The sequence below is a fragment of the Amphiprion ocellaris genome, chromosome 4 (assembly GCF_022539595.1).
Source record: "Amphiprion ocellaris isolate individual 3 ecotype Okinawa chromosome 4, ASM2253959v1, whole genome shotgun sequence".
NCBI lineage: Eukaryota > Metazoa > Chordata > Actinopteri > Pomacentridae > Amphiprion > Amphiprion ocellaris.
In genome coordinates, this window is record NC_072769.1 from 16760711 (window position 1) to 16783954 (window position 23244).

The 23244-nt window shown below is 38.9% G+C and overlaps 2 protein-coding genes and 1 long non-coding RNA gene across 4 annotated transcripts; 1 reads left to right on the forward strand and 2 right to left on the reverse strand.

Annotated features, from left to right (window-relative positions):
- Positions 1-1089: 1089 nt before the first annotated feature.
- LOC129348840 (uncharacterized) lies at positions 1090-8758 on the reverse strand. Of its 2 annotated transcripts, XR_008601555.1 has the most exons (4): positions 8407-8758; positions 5028-5128; positions 4181-4322; positions 1090-3205 (listed from the first exon to the last, which is right to left on the reverse strand). It is a non-coding gene; the product is annotated as an uncharacterized LOC129348840 (long non-coding RNA). The 2 variants fall into 2 exon arrangements; XR_008601554.1 differs by lacking the exon at positions 4181-4322 and having other exon boundaries at positions 8407-8633.
- A 1928-nt stretch (positions 8759-10686) lies between these two features.
- Positions 10687-15056, forward strand: cdk2ap2 (cyclin-dependent kinase 2 associated protein 2). Its single transcript, XM_023290357.3, has 5 exons — positions 10687-10802; positions 12329-12481; positions 12960-13051; positions 14191-14311; positions 14518-15056. Exons 2-5 carry the CDS (start codon positions 12427-12429, stop codon positions 14583-14585), a joined length of 336 nt encoding a protein of 111 aa, XP_023146125.1. The 5' UTR covers positions 10687-10802; positions 12329-12426; the 3' UTR covers positions 14586-15056.
- Positions 15057-15467: 411 nt separating this feature from the next.
- On the reverse strand, positions 15468-21842 carry aip (aryl hydrocarbon receptor interacting protein). The gene is made up of 7 exons (XM_023290352.3): positions 21684-21842; positions 20946-21128; positions 20667-20855; positions 19838-20014; positions 19499-19640; positions 16598-16827; positions 15468-16494 (listed from the first exon to the last, which is right to left on the reverse strand). Exons 1-7 carry the CDS (start codon positions 21780-21782, stop codon positions 16489-16491), a joined length of 1026 nt encoding a protein of 341 aa, XP_023146120.1. The 5' UTR covers positions 21783-21842; the 3' UTR covers positions 15468-16488.
- Between the last annotated feature and the right edge of the window lie 1402 nt (positions 21843-23244).

A 23244-nucleotide genomic window follows, 5' to 3' on the forward strand; every position in this document is an offset into this window, starting at 1 on the left:
TTTTATTGACCAAACTTTTCAGGAAGAAGATGAAGAATAATTAAAGCTCTCATATAGAAGTCCAACTTATTTTGGATCCTTGTGGAGAGTTTAATCTTAGAGTTTGTACAGCTGTTGAGTTTTTAGAGTCACATGGATTGTTTTGACATTTAATAACCGAGTCCTGAAATAAAATTACAGTTGTGGATTTCTGTCATTTAGTCTGGACTAAACAAATAACAGCAGCATAAATCTCAAAAGTCATTATGAGGAGTCTGCATTGAGGTTTCTCACTTGATAATGATCAAAACATGACATTTAGGTTGGTTTAAAGGAATATTCCACCTTAAATCTTTGAATGTAGACCTAAAAGGTTGATCTGATGGTATATTCTACTCAACGTCCTGGAACATTTACCTAAAATGATGGTTTAATGGTATATTCCCAGAAGAACCCTTGAACATCAGGCTTAATGGTATATTCCACCCAAAATACTTGTACATATACCAAGAAGTCAGTGTAAAGGAAATGTAGACCTAAAAGGATTGTTTAAAGGAATATTTAAACGATTATTTTCATTATTTAATAATCTGTTATCAGTCAGAACCCTGGCAAACTTATTTTCATCAGTTTTTTTAGTGGAAGTCACAAATAAAGGAGCTCTTGGTTTTTCCCAGCGTTACTGAGTCAAAAGCTGCTGTTTCAACACAGAACGTTCACATGCATCCACAAACCTCTCAGCACTCAAACACCCACAGACAGGAGGCCGGCTGGACCGAGGCTCGGCGGCGTCCTCAGACCCACGAGTCGGGGAGTCGGGGAACTTGTTGGTCCGGTTTGAAGGCCTCCGTGTGGTCCAGTAGAAGTCCACGTAGTCGGTGTTGGCTTTGAACCGCAGCGACTGGCCACCATCAGGTGGACCGGCTCGTCCTCGTAGGGCTCCTCCTGTAGCCTTGAGGGGACCACAGGAACATTCAGTAGCTGTTGGAGTTCTTCCTGTCAGGCTCGTGGTAGAACAGCTCTGAAGTATCTTGTACTTGTCTTATCTGGAACAATCTAACAGCCTAAACTGTTAACAGCGGTGTAAAGAAGCAAACACACAGGCATAGATTAGGACTCAAACTAGATTTATTTTAGAAAACAAATCAGCTTAGAGGCATTTGTTCACACATGTGGCTGAATAGGAGGCTGTCCAATCAGATTCGAGGTCTTCACTCTGTAGGTTGTTTGTTGGGTGAGACTCTTGGACCTCCATCAGCTGACGTGGATGTTTGATGGTCTTCTTCTCTAGTGCCAGATGATTCATCCATGAATTCAGCAGCTACAGACTGAAATGAAGCTCATGCTGCCGTTATTGAATTCCTGTTCCAGATCAAATGTTCAGAGCTCACCTTGAATGCAGCCGTCTGCTGTCTGATAGTTTTTCTCATTGTAGTCTTCAATAAAGTCTTTTTCCTCATGTCAGGATGTGGTGAGACTCTTTCTCAGTCTCTGCAGACGTCCCTCATTGTGCATCTCCAGAGAAGAAACAGAAAAACTGGTCACTGCTTCAGCATCACAAACGTTCTCCAGCATTGAGAGTGTTTTAGGAATTCATTCATTGTGTTGTGAACTTTGAAGGAGCAGAAACTTTACAGCTGCCAAAGATATGAGCTCCAATTCTGGATGTTTTAGGAAATGAAGTTCATCAAATGAACACTTGATTTTTGCTGATAACTCTCATTAAATTACTGAAGAAATCCAACATAAAAACCTGTAAACTCTCAGGCAGCTTTTGTTAAAGTTTGTCTGTAATTCTATCATCATGTTCTGGAACCAGGACTCTGCAGAAGTTCCTTCAATCAGATACTTGTGTGTTTCTATTTAAGGCCTCAGGTTTGAACGTACAGCAGAGGATTAGAAAGGAGTGATTTTAATGTTTAAATCAGTCCAGTAAATGTTTGGCGTGAAAATTATTAAAATTTTGATTTAGATAGATTTGTGTCATAAATAATACCGTAGAGTCTCACTTAAATATATCCAAATGAGTTCAGTGTATTTACATTTTATAGAATATTTGATTTCTTAATCTCAATACTGTAGGGTCTGACCCTAAATATTATAATAATGATGTCAATTTAAATAATGTTTTAGTGCAGAGTCATAAACTTTAATCAGCTAAACTTACATAATAAATATCACTGTACAATCTTAACCTGAACATTCATATTATTGAGGTAAATTTACATAAATCATGATATTCTAGAGTCTTAACTGGAATATTTCTAACACTAATCTTTTTGTATTGTGCTGATAAACAACAATAACCCGACTTTCAGATAATATTTGTTGTCTGTGATTGTGAGACTAAATTCCTCCACATTCTGGAACTGGACTGAATTTCCCAAAATGGAAACATGGACAGAATTTAACACTCATGTATCCATGGCAACGCAAAAGTTTCTGCTTCTTACCAAAGTTCACAACACAAGTAAAGATTTTAATGTAAAACTTCAGGGATGACTGCTAACCATAAGTATTCTGATCAATACTTCATGATCAATATCAGGACAGATGTTACAACTCCAGCTGTTGCATTAGACTGCAGTTATTCACAGAGAAATTAAAACATCACTTTCCTCATAAAAACTAGATGGAACTTTTATTAAATAAAGTGTTGGTGAATAAACAGTGTAAAAAGTGCAAAGCAGCTCCATTAAATCAGGAGATGTGAGACTTCCACAGCATGGATCACCATCTGCTGTGTTGATTCATAGCTGAATGTCAGAATGAACTGAGATAGAAAAGCTGCTTTGAGCTGCAACATTACGGTCTGACAATCCAACACCATCACAGTTTTCATCTGGTTGTTTTGCTTCAACATGCTGTGAAGTTCAGTTTTTACCTGAATCAATACAGAGATTCTATTTCCAGCCAAGACTGAAATAAAAATTAGAATGTTATGAGGTTATTAATGCAACTAAATCCTTTCAGATGGAAGGATTTACTTCTAAGTTCTAATTCAAGTTTCAGTTGGAGCACATTGCATTCACAAAGAAAAACAGTGATACCTTCATAGCAACATTTAATAAACCTAAAGCTTCCCTGTTGGCTCATTGGTGGAGTTTGTTACTGAGCATCTGAACCTTAAATCCAGTGAGACGACCATCTTCAGTCGAGGCCAGTCAGAGAACTTCAAGACCTTCCATCAGCTGGACCAGATGTGGCATCATCTCCCTCTGAACATCTGGATGACAGGAGAAAAGACAGAAATCAAACACAGATCACAGAAATACAATTTATTCACTTTCATCATTTTATAAAAGTAGCATGAACTTTATTAAAACTTGACAACATCAGTAATGGAAGTAAATGTTTTTATCTCATGTTGAAGCTAAATTTAAAGTCAATTTTAATGACAGTTTATCCTGAGAGGAGTGAGAATGGAGCTTTTCTTTCCTTTTTAGAATATTCCCTCAAAATATTCTGTTTATTATTGGCTTTAGAAGCATTTTTCTTTATTTATTTTTAGATACCTCAGACTGATACACTTTGCTGGTTTGCAGATAATTTCATGTACAATGACAATAAAGATCTTCTGTTATAACATATTTTGCTAAAACAAGAACTGCAAACCTTCTCAACCATCTCTCAGGCTGCAAAATTCCAACTGCAACCAAGAATGATCTGATGTAGTTATTATTATAATCTTTACTGAACCAGCCCTGGAATTAATAAAAATCTGTATATGGATATGATTTTCTCTGATGGAACCACTATGGAAGCCGTAGTAACAATTAACCATCCTTTGAAGGGAAAGATTAGGTCTTCTTCAGGTGGATAAAACAATGCTCTCCCTTAAAAAACAAAAAAAACTGCATACAATAAAGTAAATCTCTTCTGCACTGCACACATACTACACTTTTGTATAACTCTGGATGTCAGAGTAAAGGCAGACAGATCCACCAATCAGCCACAACATTCTGACCACTGACAGCTGAAGAGAACAACATCCATCATCTTGTTCTAATGCAACGTTCTGCTGGGAAACCTTGACGTTCATGTGGATGTTTGACATGTACCACCACCTAAACACTGCAGGACAAACAACCCCCTAGTCTCCATGGCAACAGCAGTCCTTGATGCCAGCTGCCTCCCTCAGCAGGACAAACTAAACTGCTCAGGAGTGGTCCAAGGAACACGACAGAGCTAAGCTGTTCACCTGGGTTCCACACTCCCCACATCCACATCTGATTGAGCATCTGTGGGATGGTCCAGGATCAGCCTGGTCTAGGTAGGACCCACCCTGCAACCCACAGGATCCACAGAATCCACAGGACATCCCCAGAGGTTCTGATGAACCACTGGGTCAGAGGAGTTTTAGCAGCATAAAGGGACCAACACAGTATTAGTCAGGTGGTCAGAATGTTATATTGTTATATTGTCATGCTGATTATATGATCAGTAAATGTTACCATCAATTATAACGTCCACATTGATCAGGAAAAAAACAAACTATCGGTTCATTCAGAAACTGTGGGGTTAAACCTAAAAACACAGACCTCAACAGCAGTTTGTTTCAAAGCAGAACACCAGCTGCTTTTCACTAAAGAAGCTTTCAGAGCAACAATTAAATGACAGTTTTGTTCTCATCAAGTTCAGAGTCAGCCAAAATAATGTACACACATCAGGAAAAGAAAAACTTTTATAAATATTTCATTTGTATAAGTACTTCTACACTTGATCAAATCACGATAACTCTATGTCCTGTTGTACGATGCTTTCCCAACAGATGGCGCTACCCTCATGAATGGAGCATCAACAAGTGACGTCTACAACACAACAGAAATGTCTGGAAGCCAGTGGCCACCACTTTGAGCACCTCTTGTAATTGTAGAGGCCAAAGATAACTTTTATTAATCTGGTGATGTCTGAATAAATTTGGTATTGAAATATTTATGCAAGTTTTTCTTTTCCTGATGTGTGTAAACATTATTTTGGCTGACTCTGTATAATGGGTTTCTGACAGGTCACCAGGCAACATCTTTTTATAATAATGACAAACATACCTGCATTCTACAGGAGTGATTTTCCTCATGTGCAGGTAAAGATGTGTGAGGAGCTTAGAGATGACAGGAGCAGGAGTCATCCTCACTAATTCAGCTTCCACCTAGAAACAGAAAGACCACAAACAAAAACACTGATATACTCTCAAACGTTCAACCTCACAGCCTCAAAATATCTGTTTAGGAAGTGTTGTGATTCTAAATTCTGCTGAAAGCATTGACAGACATTCTCTTACAAGGTTGTGTAAAAAGCAGCCTGTCCTCTGAGCAACTGAGAAATTTTCCTGAACAAAGTTTCTACGTGTAAATCAGCTCAACAAAAACTAAAGCCTCAGTCAGAGATAACAGGTATCGCAAATTATAAAGAACTTTCTTTGTTAACTCAGACTTTCTGCTTCAACCTCACATAAAAAGGGGAGTTTAACTCATCAGGTGACTGAAAATAAACGGCTTGTGCAGTTCTAGATCCAAAAGTAGGATGTTTCAACTCATGTTTCACTACAAATACATGCAATAATAAATAAATACTGTTGAAACTTGTTTCTTTGTGTGAGTCAAAGATCACACAATGTTGCAAAACATTCCACTTTATTAACTAAACACTTAGCTAAAAGATAGCTTGCAGAGACGACATCCTGGCCACATGACAACAACAACCGTGCACAGCATAGTGTGTATATGTGATTGGCTGAGCTGCAACAGACGTCAGAGACATAAGTACGGTGGCTCATTGCGAACAAACTTAACAGTCATTTAGTCAAATGATCTACATCCTTTCCCTTTAGCTCACACCCTATATACTAAACAGCAATAACAAAACTTCAGGTGTATATTTATGACACAGACTTTTCAAGTAAACAAGTAAGCTGAAGTCTGTAATAGAAAACAGTTTAAAGTGGATAAACATATCACTTTAACAGGTAAGTCCTCGTATCACTAATAAACATAGTGCATTACCACGTGCATGGATGAAATGTAGCACAATTGTTCAGTACACACAACTTTTCAAAATTACTGATAACTACATAAACCATATTGTACAGAAAACATTATTTCTTCTTCATTACAAGTACTTTGGGTTGGGTTTACAGATGCGACCTGAACGTGTTGTGTACTGAGCATTTTTGTTCTCAGTGGGGGCATGTGTGATAGGTTTGGGCTGTAAAGGGGACATACTATGTGGTTGTATGGGGTTCGGCTCAGATGGATGCAGTGTAGGGGGAATACAGTCCATTGTAGAAGAGTCAGTGTCCTGGGAGTCAGGTTCTTCTGTTTGGGGCTGTGATGGTGGCGGCTCTGCAACAGGAAGAATGTGACAGCGGTTTCTCCTATATGTCTTCCCGTTGAACTGGATGATGTAGGAGCGTGGCTCTTTACCTATCTCTTTGACAGTTCCTAGCTTGTCATATCCTGTTGGGGTTTGCATTCGGAACACTTGTCCTTCTGCCAGAGGCTGCAGTGGGCGGCTCGACTTGTCATAGTAGCGCTTTGAAGTATCCTTTTTATGGAGGAGTTGGGCATGGACTTGCTGGGTGTCCTGTGTGTTTGGAGCTCTTGAAAGTGTGTCAGCTAAATACATGTGTTTACCTTTTTTGTACACCAAGCTGATGTCGTAGTTCTGCAGCTGAAGTAACATTCTCTGAAGGCGGGCAGTCGCTGCATGAATGGGCTTCTTGAGAATAGTCACCAGAGGTTGGTGGTCTGTTTCCACGATTATGGGCTTTCCATACACATACTGTTTGAATTTTGTGCACGCAAACACAACAGCCAAAAGTTCCTTCTCTATTTGCGCATATCGTGTTTCAGTTTCTGTGAGGATGCGTGATGCAAAAGCAACAGGTCTGCCATTTTGCATGCAAGCGGCTCCAAGTCCATAGCATGATGCATCACAGGTGAGTGTGATCGGTTCTCTGACATCATAGTAAGCTAGCACAGGTGGGCTAGACAGGCAAGATTTGAGGCGGTCAAATGCCTCCTGATGCTGCTGAAACCAGCACCATGCATACTCTTTGTGAGTCAGTTTCCTCAGTGGTGCTGCGATGTCACTGAAGTTTGGAATGTACTTGCCAAGATAATTGACCATGCCAAGGAAGCGTTGCAGTGAAGTAACATCAGTGGGGACAGGCATGTCAGTGATTGCTGCAGTTTTGGATGGGTCCGCTTCCAGGCCTTCGCTTGTGAAGATGTGGCCTACATAGCCGACCTGGTCTCAGCGAAATTTGCATTTGTGTGGATTTAACCTGAGGTTGACCTCTCTTGCTCGTTCAAGCACTATTTTCAAGTTGGCATCGTGTTCAGCTACACTACGTCCACCGACAATGACGTCCTCAACAATGACTGCACATGGATAACCTGCAAACAGCTGATCCATTGTACGCTGAAACACCTCACTTGCTGAGCTGATACTAAAGGGCATGCGAAGAAATCTGTAGCGTCCAAAAGGAGTGCTAAATGTTGTCATCATTGAGGATTTCTTGTCAAGATGTATCTGCCAGAAAGAATTCTTTGTGTCTAGCACAGAAAACGTTGCCCCCGACATTTGTGCGGCAACCTCTTCAACACTCCGCATAGGGTGGATAGGCCTTTTTAGTGCTATGTTAAGGTCTTTGGGGTTAATGCAAAGTCTGATGTCTTGTTTGTCTTTTTTATGTGCTGCTACCATTGATGAGACCCAGTCTGTGGGCTTACTGACCGGAGTTATGACACCAATGTTCTGCATACGATCAAGTTCAGCTTTGACTCTTTCCTGCATCGCAACCGGGATGCGGTGTGCTGGTCTGACTACAGGCGGTACATCAGGGTCCACTGTCATGGAGTATGTGACTGGCAGTTCTCCAAGGTCATCACTGAAAATGTCTTTGTACTGTGAGAATGTCTGTGTGCTGAACTCCTTATTGCTTTCCGTGGAAATGTGATGGACATCAGGGCTCATTTTCACGATTCCCATGTTCACACATGCACAGAATCCCAGTAGTGGTGTCACATCTTTATCCACTATGAAGAAAGGCAGAAAGTGGTGCTGCTCCTTTAAGAAGCACTTCAGTGTAACTTTGCCGGTTGTCTCTATTTTTGTGCCTCCATAAGCGACGAGATCTGTTATTTTCTTTTGTCTAGCAAGTTGCTCACCATTATTGACCTGGTTGAATGTTTGCAGAGACATCACATTACATAATAATGACGGACAGCTGCGGCAGCAACTAACACAGGTGTTCAGCGGTAAGTTAGCCACCTGTGTTAATTAGCCCGCTAGCTAACTTAGCCGCTTAGCTAGCTAACGCGTCCGGACCAACTGCTCAAACACGACAAAACACAGCTCTTCACAAGTCGCTGACTTAACGTACAACAAAACAACGCTACAAGTTAGAAGTATTTATCTTCTTACCGTGTTTTACTCCAAAAACAAGGTCAACAGCAGCCAGAGATAGCGATGGTCCTCTGATACCCGAGGCTTCGACACATGCGCTGTAGCTCATGAAGCAAACATATCGAGCCACTGTGCCGAGGCGTGTTTTGGTCACGTGACTCGTGACGTTTGAATCACTTCAGTGACGTTTGAAGCACTCAACCGCTTCGAATCACCTGATTGGTTCGGTTTGTTATGCGACTCACTGGGCGGGATCGAGTGTGTTCCAGGATAGGAGATTAGTGTCGTTCATTTCAATGATTTTCCGCAGAATAGGTTGGTTTTGTTGCTGTCGTTAGTTGCTTTGACAGTTAGTAGTGTATATATAGATATAGATAGATAGATAGATAGATAGATAGATAGATAGATAGATAGATAGATAGATAGATAGATAGATAGATAGATAGATAGATAGATAGATAGATAGATAGATAGATAGGATCAGGAAAAGGTCCTGTGCACGGCATAATTTCCATTTGCTGCCGGGTAACAAGATAACTACAAGTGTTATTTTTATTTCACCGGTATTTACACTGGAAAACTCAGGGCAAGCCCTCATGTACAATGATGCTGCTGTAGAAAATATAATTACACTATTGTTGTCCTTGATGTGCATGCCTGTAGGAGCCAATGCCCAATTTCAATGGAATGGAAAATTACTTGAATGCATTCAAATTATGATTGACTTTGGTAAGTGATTGCTTCACAGGTCCAGTGTATGCTGTGTGATACCAGGCTCACCTGTGCTGCGTGAACAGGCTTTTTTCAGGGCTGTGGAGATAGTAAAAGAAGAAACCCCTTGAGTCCGAAAACTGTTGATAAATTGTTATTTCTATATAAAAAATCATATCCAGTTACACAAGCACACCCACTGATCTGTTTTCAAGCACACCCTCTTTACCAGCCTCTTTACCAATTAACACCATGACTTCATCAAAATCCACAATATAATCTGTATTTGCACCAGCCCCATGTGAAAATTACATCAGTCTGTATTTATAGAGCACATCTCATGAATGTAGCAGCACTGTTTAAATGTTTCATAACACAGAATATAAGTGAATAGTATATAGGGTTACAGACAAACATGGCAAATAAGAAACATGCTCTTCAATAGTTATTGTCATTATTATTATTACTAGTAATACTATCATTATTGTAGCCACTATTATCACTATTTTTGCACTACAATATTTGCACTATGTGGTGGCCCCCACCACCTGCTGCTACTGGTCACTTTATTCACTTAGTCACTTTTTTGTTGTACAGTGTACTTAGATGTTAGTTTTTATTATAGTAGATGTTAGCTTTTATAATAGTATTTACTTTATCTTTATTTTTATCTCTACTATTTGTTAAATGTTTAATGTAGCAGCATTGCACCGAGTCAAATTCCTCGTTTGTGAACCTCATGAACAATGGCAATAAAACTCATTCTGATTCTGATTCTGATTCACTAGCACAGATACAATCATCTAGGGTAGTCAAACAGGAACGTGCATTGCGAATCAAATCCAAAACGATCCATGAACCAATCAGTAATATGAATCGATTGCACTTCATTTTATTGACCACTAGATGTCCTACTCGAGCACTATGTGTCAGTGAAGCCTCGAGTAATTGAACCATGTTTTGAATGAGGTGTCGAAGCTTCAACAAAGCCTCGATCAGCCATCACTAGCCAGAGATGCTACCAGACGTGCCGACCATAGATATACATAGACTAGATACGCTAGCGCGCTGTCTTCTATATTATCTGTCTGACCAATCACTGCTCTCTGGCTCCGCCCTCTGAGAATCTTGTTGTCGTTTGGCTCCACACTTGCTGATGACCACTTCCGGTCTCAGAAAATGAAAAAACGGACCTTTTTCGTTTCTGTCTCTTACTGATTTTACTTTCTTGTTATTCTAAATATAAAACGAAAATCAAAGCATCTTTTTTTTAAAAAAATCGTATATCCCTTTATGATCATGAAAAGGAAAAACGTCTTGTATTTAAATTTTATTTTTTTTTAAAACGAAAATCAAATAACCACTCGTTTTTTGTTTTTCAATACCCGTTTCAGAACGGAAAATCCAAATACCAGATCCGTACACGGACCGTATGATTGCCGTTTATCCCATTCTATTTATTCATGTGTCTGTAATTTTATAACTACTGTGTTTTAATATTTTTAATTTTTTTTCAGTTTGGTGCTGCTTTTACTCTTGTGACGATGAACAGATGCGGAACAGAAGTTGACCAATCACAGTTCTCCAAAAGTAAAAAAACAAAAACAAACGTACTACACTATGCGTTTCTACTGCGCAGACTCACGCACCGAGGAAGAGCCAGGGCTCACGTCCCGTACAAGATTTCACATTTCCTTAAAAAGGTAAAAAAAAAATGACACTTTTTTGTATCGTTCTCGGTCTTCTCAATGGTCCCAGGTGTAGATAACATTTTCATCATTCGCTGTATGTATGTAAAATACCGGCGCGCTTTCTTGGTTCTTTTTCTGCATTTTACTTATGTTGTTATGCTAACCGGCAAAAGCTAGCTAATGCAGCTAATGTTACCCTGTAGTAGTTAGCTTGGCACCTTCCTCTAAAAGCTAACGTCAGCTTTTGTTTCATTCAGCACCTCTGGCTCCGCTCGTATGACTTTGATCCATCAAACTTAGACATCCACACTATGGAAAGCTTAATTAAACGTTGCACACGAAACGAAATACGGAAAATTCATATCTTATATGTGTATAGTAATACACATAGCAAATGAACACTGTTTTTATTGACACTGAGAAACAGAGGAACTGTAATGGGTATCGTTGGTAAACCTCTTTCTCCGCAATAACTTTTGTTATTTACACCCACTAAGGCAAGTCAGTGTGCCGCACATGAAGTATTAAACATTAAAAGCAGGAAAAATTACAATAATAAACATTATTGCACTAATTTAATGAGTGGAAATTATTTTAAAGGACGTCTTATGGTAAAAAAAAAAAAAAAGAGGAAACAATCGCTTAAAGACGCCAGGTTAAATCCATTTTATATAATTGTGATGCATGCTTTTGGCAGCCATTTGATTTATACTTGAAGAATGGTTAGCAGACCACTACCAGATAAACTAGGAAGCATGATAGAGAGAGAGATGGGCTTTGGTAAGTTATGCATAAGTTTCTAGAAAAGCAGCAGTAATTGAAACACTATGGGTGTTTTTTCTGATACATTTTACCATTAAAAATAGATTTGACGTTCCCTTTCCCTTCCCATTTCCCCTAACTTGTTAGTGAAAACAACATATTTGGAAATCAAAAACAGCTCTTATGTAGGACTGCAACTAGTGATTTATTCCTTGCCTGATAATCTGTTGATTTTTGTTTCTCAATTTATTGATTAGTCGATTAGTTTCATGTATAAAATGTCCAAAAATTATATCTGTTTTGTCCACAACCCAAAGGTGTTCAGTTTGTCATAGAGGAGGGAAGATATAGAAAATGTTCAAATTTAAGAAGCTTGAATACGAGCATTTGGACTTTTTCTTACTTTAAGAATGAGTCAAACCAATTAGTCGGTTATCAAAATATTCAGCCATTAATTTGACAGTTGAATGTATGTTGTCTAGTTGTGATTAACTTTTTGCAGTTGGTGTTTCATGATTGTCAGATGGACTTCACACGTTTTTGTTTACTACATAATTCCATATGAGTTCATTCATGGTTTTGATGCCTTCAGTGAGAATCTATGAAAACAAAGAAAATCCATTAAAGGAGAAGGTGTGTCCAAACTTTTGACTGATAGAGTAGTTGATTCCGGTTATGAATATTCACAGCTTTGATAATTGCAAAGTTTAATTAGTTAAGTATATTTTTTAATTAATACTGCCTTGTTTCATTTGTATTCGTTTTCTTTGCCTCAGCTCTTAGGAGCTCATCATCACCGGTAAAGCTGTATAAGCATCGGGTTGACGGGATTGAAGGAAGTGGCGCGTCGTACGGGGAGCTGCCTGAAATCGCCATGAGTTACAAACCGATTGCTCCTGCGCCATCTGGCTCCAACCACACTCCACCAGGTACTCTGAGCCTTAATACGAGCCTGCTGTCATTTTGTCTATGTTAATAATAGAAAGCATTTTACATCATAGCTGAGGAAGATGATTTTGGTCAACAGTTCAACCAGATTTAGCGTAGTGAGTGTTAGAGTGCAATAATACTATGGTCATCATGCTGTCGTCATAGTAACAGTAACTGATGATTAAACCAAAGGTACTCATCACAGTGAGTGGGAGTGCATTAAAGAACGATGATGGCTGTATTCATATTTAGTATTATTTGTCGTAAGTAGCGTTAGTATAGAATTGATGAAGCACTCCAAGGTGATGTCAGTGTGAAATATTAATGACCCTGTCTTTTGTGTATTCATTAAACCTTACACAGAATTGTTTTATACCTCACATAGATCAACTAGAACGTTTCAGAAGGAAGGTTCCTCGTTGTTATTCTGTGTGAGAGGTTTATATTGTAATGTCTTACATCTGTTCTTCTGTCCAGGCTCTTCTGTGCCCTCCCCATCTCTCCCCTCATCGTCCAGCTTTAGGCCAGCGTTTAGCGACTTCGGCCCACCCTCCATGGGCTTTGTTCAGGTATGTCTGTACTATAGTCATGCTGCTACTTCAGTAATACTGCTTAAATACAAGCTAGTCATGTTTTTAAACTGATTATGGTGCCTGATATTATTGATTTTTACACCTGCTTTGCATATGTCATTGCTTGAGTTTGTATGATACCGGAATGAAAAATGTCTCACATAATCGTATACTTGTCAGAACCAGAGCACATTGTTTTAAACAAAAATTCACCACCCAGCTATTATTTTAAAATTTGTAATTAATGCCGATATATTTTAGGTTTGTTTTATTCTTGCACGACCAGCAGAAACACTGAAAAGACTCATTCATCACTGAAGCTGAGTGACCTTTTACAACATTCAAATATATACCAAAACATGATGGAAGAGAGTGTCTTTTTCAGTCAATTTTACCTTAAGACATTTTCAGATATTTAAAGTAGCAGCACTGAAACATGCCTATCTGTATTAATGATTCCTTCATGCCAATGCTGTATTGATAAAGTGCAGTAAACATTGATTGTGCTGGAAGGCTGTTCCCGTCAAGCAGATGCAGAAATCCCGTAAATATGTTTTTATGTCTGGTCCGTTTAAACTGCTGCTACTACAGCTGATGGAACACAAATAAGAAAATTGATCAGTTTATTACAGAGAATATTCAATCAGTAACATTAGTTTCACTTTGATTTGGCCACAGATTAAACTGATCTCCTTCATTATGAGACAGTGTCAGACCTACATAAATTTAAAATCCCCTTATAATTTACTGATTATTGATCCGGATAGGATGAAGTCTGGGTTGCATGTGATTAAACAAAGCCTCAATTCAGAGAATTTTACCTCGAGGAAGTTTAGTAATCAAATAACTCAAGGAATCGTTTCAGCCCTAACGCAAATCTAAACCAAGCACATTTTTGATAGACCACTTTGAAACGAAAGAAGAGGCTGGACTGTGAATGCTTGGCGCTGTAGCAGGAATTCAATGTTAACACTCATGTTAGTCTGTTTGGCACATTGATCAATACATCAAGACCTTTGCTTTCTTCTTAAGTTTACATGACCATACATCATAGTACCAAGATTACGTTTCATTGCTGTTTGGCTTCATGTGTGATGGGAATTTCTAGTTGTGATAAGCTTTTATGGAATTTTCAGCCTGTCAAAGTGTCCCAAGGGTCCACCTACAGTGAACTGCTGTCCGTCATCGAGGAGATGAGCCGTGAGATCAGGCCTACATACGCTGGGAGCAAGAGCGCTATGGAAAGGCTAAAGAGAGGTATATTTTACTTGTCAAAAACATATCGAAATGTGCCATAGTGACAGAACACTTATGCATATCATGAATAGTCAGTACATATCCTGAGAAGGGTGGTGTATTCACACCATACTTTCTGTGCTTTTATTATGCAAGTGCATTAGGTTGTTCTGCTTGAGGTTGACTCAAGACTGTCAAAATTTCTATTTCGCATTTGTCTTGTTCAGGTATAATCCATGCCCGTGCATTGGTGAGGGAGTGTCTTGCGGAGACGGAGAGAAGTGCCCGTACATAACCTTTTGGGACAAATCCCTTCACCTGCCACTCTTTCCCCGTAGAAGACCGTCTTCATCGCGATCCCCACCATATGCTTTACAACCATTTGTTATCCTCCCACCTGGTGGTGTCTTTGCTGCCGTTTTGTAGGTGCATTATGTCCCTCTTGTGTCTGCTGTTCACTGTATTTTACCACACCCATTTTGTTAATGATGAAACTTTCTGCGACTTGTGCGGTGTGTGCAAAATGAAGTTTTTTACCTATTTCAAAAGAAGACAGTGGGGAATTTCCGCACATTTTTAAGTCAAACTATGGGTAAAAACCTGAGTAAAATGGTTGGGATTGTTTATATTGTTCTTTGTTCAATAATGGCAATTGACCAAGAAAGTTGGCTTTTTTTAAAATGATGAAATTTGTGCTCAAACCGCACTGATCCTCCAGTATATTTTTTAGTTAATCTGAACATCTTGAATACACCTTTTCCATTTACCCTTGCTTTGCTTTCGTCCTATTTTATGGTGTAAACACACATTAGATGTTTCTCATTCCCAAGAACTCTGTACATCTCAAGTCAGTTTGTTAGTATGGAAATTTTGTAAACCAGATTTTTGCAGTTCAGTATGTATATCTTAATTAAATAACAGGAAAAAAAAAAATATGCATTTTTTTTAATCAATTGTTGAGCCTAAATATTTGTTTTTGGCCATGGAAGCAGCAGTTTGAAATGGACTGAGTGGTCTACGAACAAACATTGTAATGTCTGAAAGCTCTGAAACACTAAGGAAGAGGAGCCTTTGGTTTTTTCCACTCAGAATTATCAAATCGATGCCGGAAGGCCGTAGGATTTTTTTCAAATGATCTTTCTCAAGGTATCAAACATTTGAAAAAGAAATACATAACTGAGGATAAACACATTTATTTTCAATTACATAATGACAACCTCAGCAACATCTCACTTCAGACGAGCCTGAGCCAATGACCCACTGCTTCACACTAAGAAGAGTAAGGAGCTCTTTCTAAGCAAGTGAAGGAGATACTGTGGGTTACATCTTCACAAAAACAGCATAAAGATAGTATTACATACACAAAATATAAGTACATACAATAAAGCAAAGACAACACAACTTCATGTGTTTTTTATAATGATTGTCACAGAGTTCGGTTTCATGTCCCACCTACTACGTAGTGATGGTGTTTCCGCTGTGACCAGGATATAAAAGTGGGGTCTGGCGGTGCAGGGTAGGGGTATGCATTTAAGTACATTATATCCCTTGTGCAAAAAAGAAAAAAAGATTTTCTGAAGGAAGAGCATTTCTCTCTTGAATTGGACTCCGCTGTAATCTTTCCTTGTTGCACTGACTGAATTTGAGGGGTAGCTTTGCACATATTTCGGAAAGCAAGATAGCATGCTTAGCCTACTTGATACCAATACTGTGGTGTTTGCTATATAAATTGCAGTTAAATTCATCATTAAGTCAACAGGGGAAAGAAAGTCCTTGTATCAAATCTCGTGAAAGCTTTTGCAAAAGGTTAGAAACCTTAACATTCTTCCCTGACCAAGAATGCTAAAGTTTGTGAAAGAAAGTGAAATTCCATAAAACTGACGCACTGAATCAATGGTTCTGCTGACCAGTAGAGACTAAGTTTCCTGTGGGGGTTTGAACGTTCAGAGCTGATAAATTTAGCATCAAAGCCTCCATTTGACATCTTGCCAGAGGGTGATTCAACGAATAAGGCAGGAATGCAGTTTACGCTTGTGTGTGTGTGTGTGTGTGTGTGTGTGTGTGTGTACCATGGAAAGCAGAATGGCAGAGAGTTTGGCCTGGATGCATGGACAAAACTAAAACACCAGGAGTGTCTGCTGTTTTTCTTCCATCTTGAAATTCATAGGCATCCTCTTGTGTCCAACCCATTAAGAGTTTCAACCCTGTGAGGAGGAAAAGGACACACTTAATTAAGCTCTATATTACAGCAAATAAGCTTTCCATTTTAATTTAGTTTGCAATTTGCAAAACTGGAGTTGGACTGACTGTAGTGGCAGTGGCTTGTGGTGTGTTGTAGTCAAACAGGCCCTTGTAGCGACCCTTCTCCTCCTTCTCCTTGGAGCGGATCCTCTCCTCCATGGTCCTCAGCTCTTTGGCCACAGATGGTCCCAGAGTGGGGTCCAGATCCAAAACCTTAGCAAAGTCCGCTCGCGCCTCTACCTCGTTCCACACTGCAGCGTGGGCTTTGGCTCGCTTATAGAAGGCTTTCACATTGTCTGTTGGGAAAGGGAAGGAGTCAAATTTAGTCTAATCTGCGATAACACGGCAAATCCTTTATCAGACTACAATAACCCTGCAGGACTTGCAGCTCTGCAAACAACATGGTAAGTAAGTAAGTAACATTTATTTATATAGCACCTTTTACAGATGCAAAATCACAAAACAAAAACAACAATGATAAAGGTAATAAATTGTTAAAACGGGAGAGCAAGAACTAAAGTACAGTGCATCAAAAACAATAAATAAAAATAAAGCAGCTACAGGTCAACCAAAAGCCTGTCTGAATAAAAACGTTTTCAGCTGCCTCATAAAAGCTTCACAGGAGTCCATCGATCTCAGTTGCAGAAGAAGAGCATTGCACAGTTTGGAAAGCACAGTTGCCACAGGTTTTGCACTTGGTTCGGGGAACAACAAGTAATTCTTGTTGGCCTGACCTGAGAGCTCTAGGGTGAAAGAAGTTGGCCACACAAAGCCTTAAAAGGTAGCACCAGCATTTTAAATTGAACATGAAAACTGATTGGGAGTGAGAGAAGAGAGGATAGGACTGGGGTGATGTGGCATCTCCGGTTAGTTCCTGTTAAAAGAGGAGCAGCTGCATTTTGCACTGTCTGAAGGCGGTTTAGAGAGGAGTGATTTAAACAGGTAAAAGGGCATTACAGTAACCTAAACGAGATTAAATAAAAGCGTATAAAATCATGGTGGAGTAAGTATAAGTATACAAGGAAGTATATTACAGTACACTTGTGTGGCAGACTCATAAAACATTTAGTTGCTGTGAGGGAAAATCAGCTGTTAACAGAAAAATGTAGTAAACTAATCTATGTGTTACCTATTCATCAAGTACTAGTAATATGCAGTGAAAATAGTGTTCAAGCAGGAGCGTCAATTCCTAACTGGTGTCGTCCTAAGCCTTCTGACTAGGGATGTCCTTGATTAGTCGATTAACTGCCATTAATAATGTACTTGATTAAAACTACATTGCCCAATAAGGCAGAAGACGAGGGACATGCAGTGTAAATGCCATTACAACATTGTAGTTTTATTGTAATGCTTAATTTGCCACCAAGTAAAGCTCAGTCAGACGGAGTTACAGGTGTGTTTACAGACTGTTCATATTAGTTGTATAAAACAAGCGCACCTCCCTGCTGTCTAACTGCTAACTACAATAGTTGTGTTGATGAGCTCTGCAGCTGTCTAGCTTAGCAAGATACCAGAGGCTCATAATAATGCTAAACTAATATGTTCATAGGCTAACGGACATGGCAGCTGAGTGTTTGTCAACAGAGAGCAACTGTAGCTGGAGCAGTTGGACTGATCACAGGCTTCCAACATTGCACTTAAAATATAAAGTGTATCATCAGGGCTCTGCTCGGTGGCAGTAAATACTGACAGGCTTTCTGGACATGAAGTTGCAGTGACAGTGTTTCAGCTGAGCAGCTATTTACAGCATCTGGACTAACATTAACTACAATGAACAAGTTTCTCCATCATATTGATCAGCCATGAAGATTACTTTATGAAAAGAAGAGATTAATAACAGGTGGAAGACTGCAGCTCATTTGCAGCGTTTATTACTTTGGATTTTGTTAGGCCAACTGTTGAATCACAATCTTAAACGCAGTCATTTTTTGCGAGAATTATTTAGAATTAATATAACCTGATGTTTATGTTTGTTGACTGCCGGTGGCTTAAAACTGTTTTGCCAGCACATGGACAAAGACATTCACTGTATTTAATCTATCTGCATAGATTGGTAACAGAGCCACCTGTTGGTTTGGGAAACTTTTGAAAATTTGCATTCCTAACTTTATCATCATACTTCTGTCCAAATATTTATCATAAGTATATGCAACAATTCCAGATCTGCTGATGCCAACAAATATTTTTGACCCAAAACAATGTACACAAAAAACATAAATAGCACTGTAAAGGATTAGCCACGAAGGCTACTGTAATTCTTTTTATCTGCAACTACCGGTATACACTACCGTTCAAAAGTTTGGGTCACTTAGGAATGTCCTTATTTTTGAAAGAAAAGCATTTTTTTTCAGTGAAGATAACATTAATCACAAATACAGTCTTGACATTGTTAATGTGGTAAATGACTATTCTAGCTGGAAACGGCTGATTTTTAATGGAATATCTACATAGAGGTACAGAGGAACATTTCCAGCAACCATCACTACTGTGTTCTAATGCTACATTGTGTTAGCTAATAGTGTTGAAAGACTAATTGATTAGAAAATCCCTGTGCAATTATGTTAGCACATGAATATAAGTGTGAGTTTTGATGGAAAACATTAAATTGGCTGTGTGACCCCAAACTTTTGAACAGTAGTGTAGATGAGTAACAAATTGAAGAAACAGCAACATACTGTTGCCATATATTATGGGAATGTACTGGGCCACCACAACAGCTTCAGTGAACCTTTGCATACATTCGCTAAACTCTACTGAGAATGTTCCAAGTAGAATCAGACAGACACCATCCACCCAAAAGGTATTTCCTAGTGTAACGTTTTGATGGTGGTGGTGGAGAGCACAGTCAAGTGAAGCAGCAACCATCATTCATCTGTATTTTTTTCATTTTCACTTTTCTTCTCCTTCTTTGAAATCATAAATAATTCTAATCTGTAGTCTTGTGTAGCATCAACAACAAAGTCTTACTCTCATATTTGAAGATCAAGGAGGAGCAGTGTTCAATGACTTCATAGTACTGGCTCTGAAGCAACAGGCACTGACAATAGTTGAGAAGCAGTGGTGTGATCATATGGTCCAACTTTACCCATGTTTCATCTCCAGGATGCTCCTGAATGAAGAAACACAAGTCAGACAGAAGAGTTAAAGAATTCCCTGCCTGACAAACTGACTATTTATGCAGACAATATCAAATTAATTAATCCTTCATTCCAGTACAAAACTTATTAAAGAAGTAAAGGAAAGAATGTCTCATGGATGTGTTCATGCTTACTATAATGAGCCGCAAATGATTAACTGTCCTCTAACCTTCATCTGTAGATTTTTGAGGCAGGCAATGCCATTGTAGTACTTCTCCGTGGCCTCTTTAATTTTGCCTTCTTTGAAGAGCGTGTTGCCTTCCTCGTGGATCAGAGGCACAAAGTCAAGTTTCTCTTTATCTGACATAGCCCACACGTCCAGCTGAAATGATCCGGGAGGAAGAACCTGAGCAGATAAAAAAGTGTTGAAAATGAGCTCTAGCTTACCAAACAACAGCAGTAAAAAACTACTTTTACATCAAGTAATTATAATCTCATCTTAAAAAAATGAAACTAAATACCTATAATTGTCACAAGGAACATTTCTCTGCATTAAGTGCTTTTAATACTTTAGATACATTTTCCTGATTATGTATTTACATACTTTTTGACATTTTAAATACAGTTCTTTTACTTGCAATTGATTTTATACTACTTCAAACTCCTCTATGTTTTACTGCAATACAATATCCTTGCACTGCCCAAAGAGGTGTACAGTACATCAAAGAGAAGTGTCCCAGTTCAACATCCAATCTCCATGTTTGTACCTAGCAAAAATAATCTTTTTTGAGACCTTTGCACCATGCTGGACTGCATTATATACACATGTCGCTAACAACAACTTTTTTGGCAAAAATTAAGAGCAGGATTTTTAAAAATGTATGAATTTATAAAGGCACTATAATAAAGACAACAAATGTATCAAAATTCAGATACTGTGTTGGTGTTATTATAAAAAAAAACAACAAAACAAAAAACAAAACTAACACTACCTAGAATGTAACCCAACATAATAGCACAGACGATATTAAAATCTGGTTTCTTTCCAGCCGGCTCACCTCCAGCAGTTCGATGGTGAAGACAAGAGGCTGTGGATTGGCTTGAAGCTGATCCAGGTCTTTGTGCCCCAAAGAGTGGTGGGAGTGGATCTGGGCAATACCGCAGCAATGTCTCTGGCCTTCCAGAGGGTCTTTACCAGCACTTATGTTTCTTAGGGACTGGGACACGAGTGGGTACAGTGCTGTTTGCTGTGCAATGACATGACACATGGATACAGTCAGCAAAAACAACTAACAAGACAGCTATCCTTACAAATGCAATAACATCAAATCACTAACCTTGGTGTCACAAGTAAATTCTGCAACTTCGCCTTGCCTCATAGTGATGACCACCCTTTCCCATACAGCTAGTTTAAACTTCTTGCCCAAGATGAGCTCCATGGGTTTGCTGCAGCACCCCATCTTTCTGGAGTCATCCAGCACGGTGCCATCACAGAGGCTGGTGCGGTAATGAAAGACCACCTGGTTAAAAAAAAAAAAAAAAAAAAAAAGGATAAATAAAGACAGTCGGTTAGAACAAGTATTGTGACACCACTGTTTTAAGGACACGAGATCGATGCAGCTGACTGCTCGTTTAAACCGCAAACAAGACAAATCTGCTCTCCTCTGACAGGCCTGGAGAACGTCCATACGCTCGTGTATTCTGACCAATCACAACAATTGAAATTTGATTGACACGCTACGCGGACCAATCAGCATTCACAAACACACGCCATCCTGTCCCGCCTCTATCTTTCCATCAGATGGAAAAAAATGGGGAAAATTTTGAACCAGACGAAAAAATGATTCGAACCACAGCTAATACTGTATCACTACAAAGTCTGCAAAACTCCCAAGCGTATCAGTGGTGCCTGCATAAAGGCACAAGGTGCTTGGAGAAACTCTAATCTAAGTGAGCCCTGTGTGTTAGCGAAGATTTAACCGCTGATAGCATTAGCTAACGTGCCTCGTCGAATTCCTCAAGCTAACACATAGAACCAAACTCAACCTGCTCAGTCGTTGACACCGCAGTTTTACCTTCGTTCCATTGGGGAAGGTCGACAGCTCTCCTTTACCAGGGCTGATCAATTTCTTTCTAATTCCTTCTTCGAGAAGCCTGCGTGCCTCTTCCTCCATCCTTGACTGAGTCTCAGTTTACGGCAATTGTCGATGTTTCCCGAAGCCAGACGTTTCGTCAGACGTCAGTCCAGGCCTGAGCGTCATGACGTCAGACGATCTATGCAAGGAAACACAGTGTAAAGACACGAAGACTCGATAAATGACGTTTAGATAACCATTTCTACATCACTAATAGTGGAATGGTACCAAAATGTGTACTTAAGCACAATTCAGGTAGTTACATTGGCAAAAGCTATTATGTTACCCAATGACTATAGTTTTCACGTTGATATTTCTGTACTTTCATTTGCTAAAAGACATAGTTGAGTGCCTGACTAATGGGATTGTTTTTAAATTACTGTACTGTTACACTGAATTAAGGATTTCAATACTTCTATCACTTTGTATCAAAAATCTAACAAGCAATAAACAGCAATGCATGGGTTTGAATACTAAAATGTGGCCAAAACCAAGTTTAAAGGTCCATTCACCCAATCTATTTAGATATACAGCATTTTGCCACAACATTACAACCAGCAGCAGTGGATCCTCTGGGTCCTGTGGGTTTTGGGGTGGGGCCTCCATGGATCTGCCTCTAAGGCATTTCTGTCATTAAGTTGAGAAATGGTATTGGCATTTCACATAATGTTGCCTTAGCAGGTGGAAAAGCACCGGTGATGTCAATCATTCACCACCTTTCCCACCTACACAGTCCTGAGAAAAGGAAAAATAAAGACTGCAGTTATTTCTGTGTATCAGATGAGTATGTAAGTCTAACATCCCTTCCTGTCACAACTACATAGGAAATACTTCATCTTATGTTTGATTTGAACTTGTAGACCTTATTGTCAGATTAACATTGGAATCACACGTACATCTGTTTTAGTAGTTGTACACAGACGAGGGTATAAATGTATTAACATCAATCAAAAGAACAAATTTTTACAAATGAAATTTGTTAAAAGATGCAAAAATAATGACAAATTACATAACCTTCCAGTGAGTACTTATTAAAGTGAGTCAGATAAATTCAGTACAGTGCTGTTTTGATCCATCATTTATTGGAGCAATTTGCAGCTATTATTGATACCAAGGTAATGAATAGTATCTTCAACATTATACATATAAAATTTATACTCCATGATTATTAAAGGTCACATCTCTGTACCTCTATGTTACTAACATCAGTTGATATCAGCTGATGCAATCCGTAAGTTCACATTTATGAATGTTATTGTCATGGATTTGGATTGCAAGGCTGCTTCTGCGTTAAAACCAATAAATAATATACTGATTTACTACAATAAACACTTTTTATACAATGGTATTTCCTTTTAATTTGTTCTCCAGCAGAAGGCAATATTCGCCTGGATGCATATTCAGGTTTGCATTTGAAGTAACTGCACAAGTGGTTTGGTTTAACTGGAATCTATTCCAGATTCATATCCTGGTAACCATGACAACTTCATGGATTGACTCA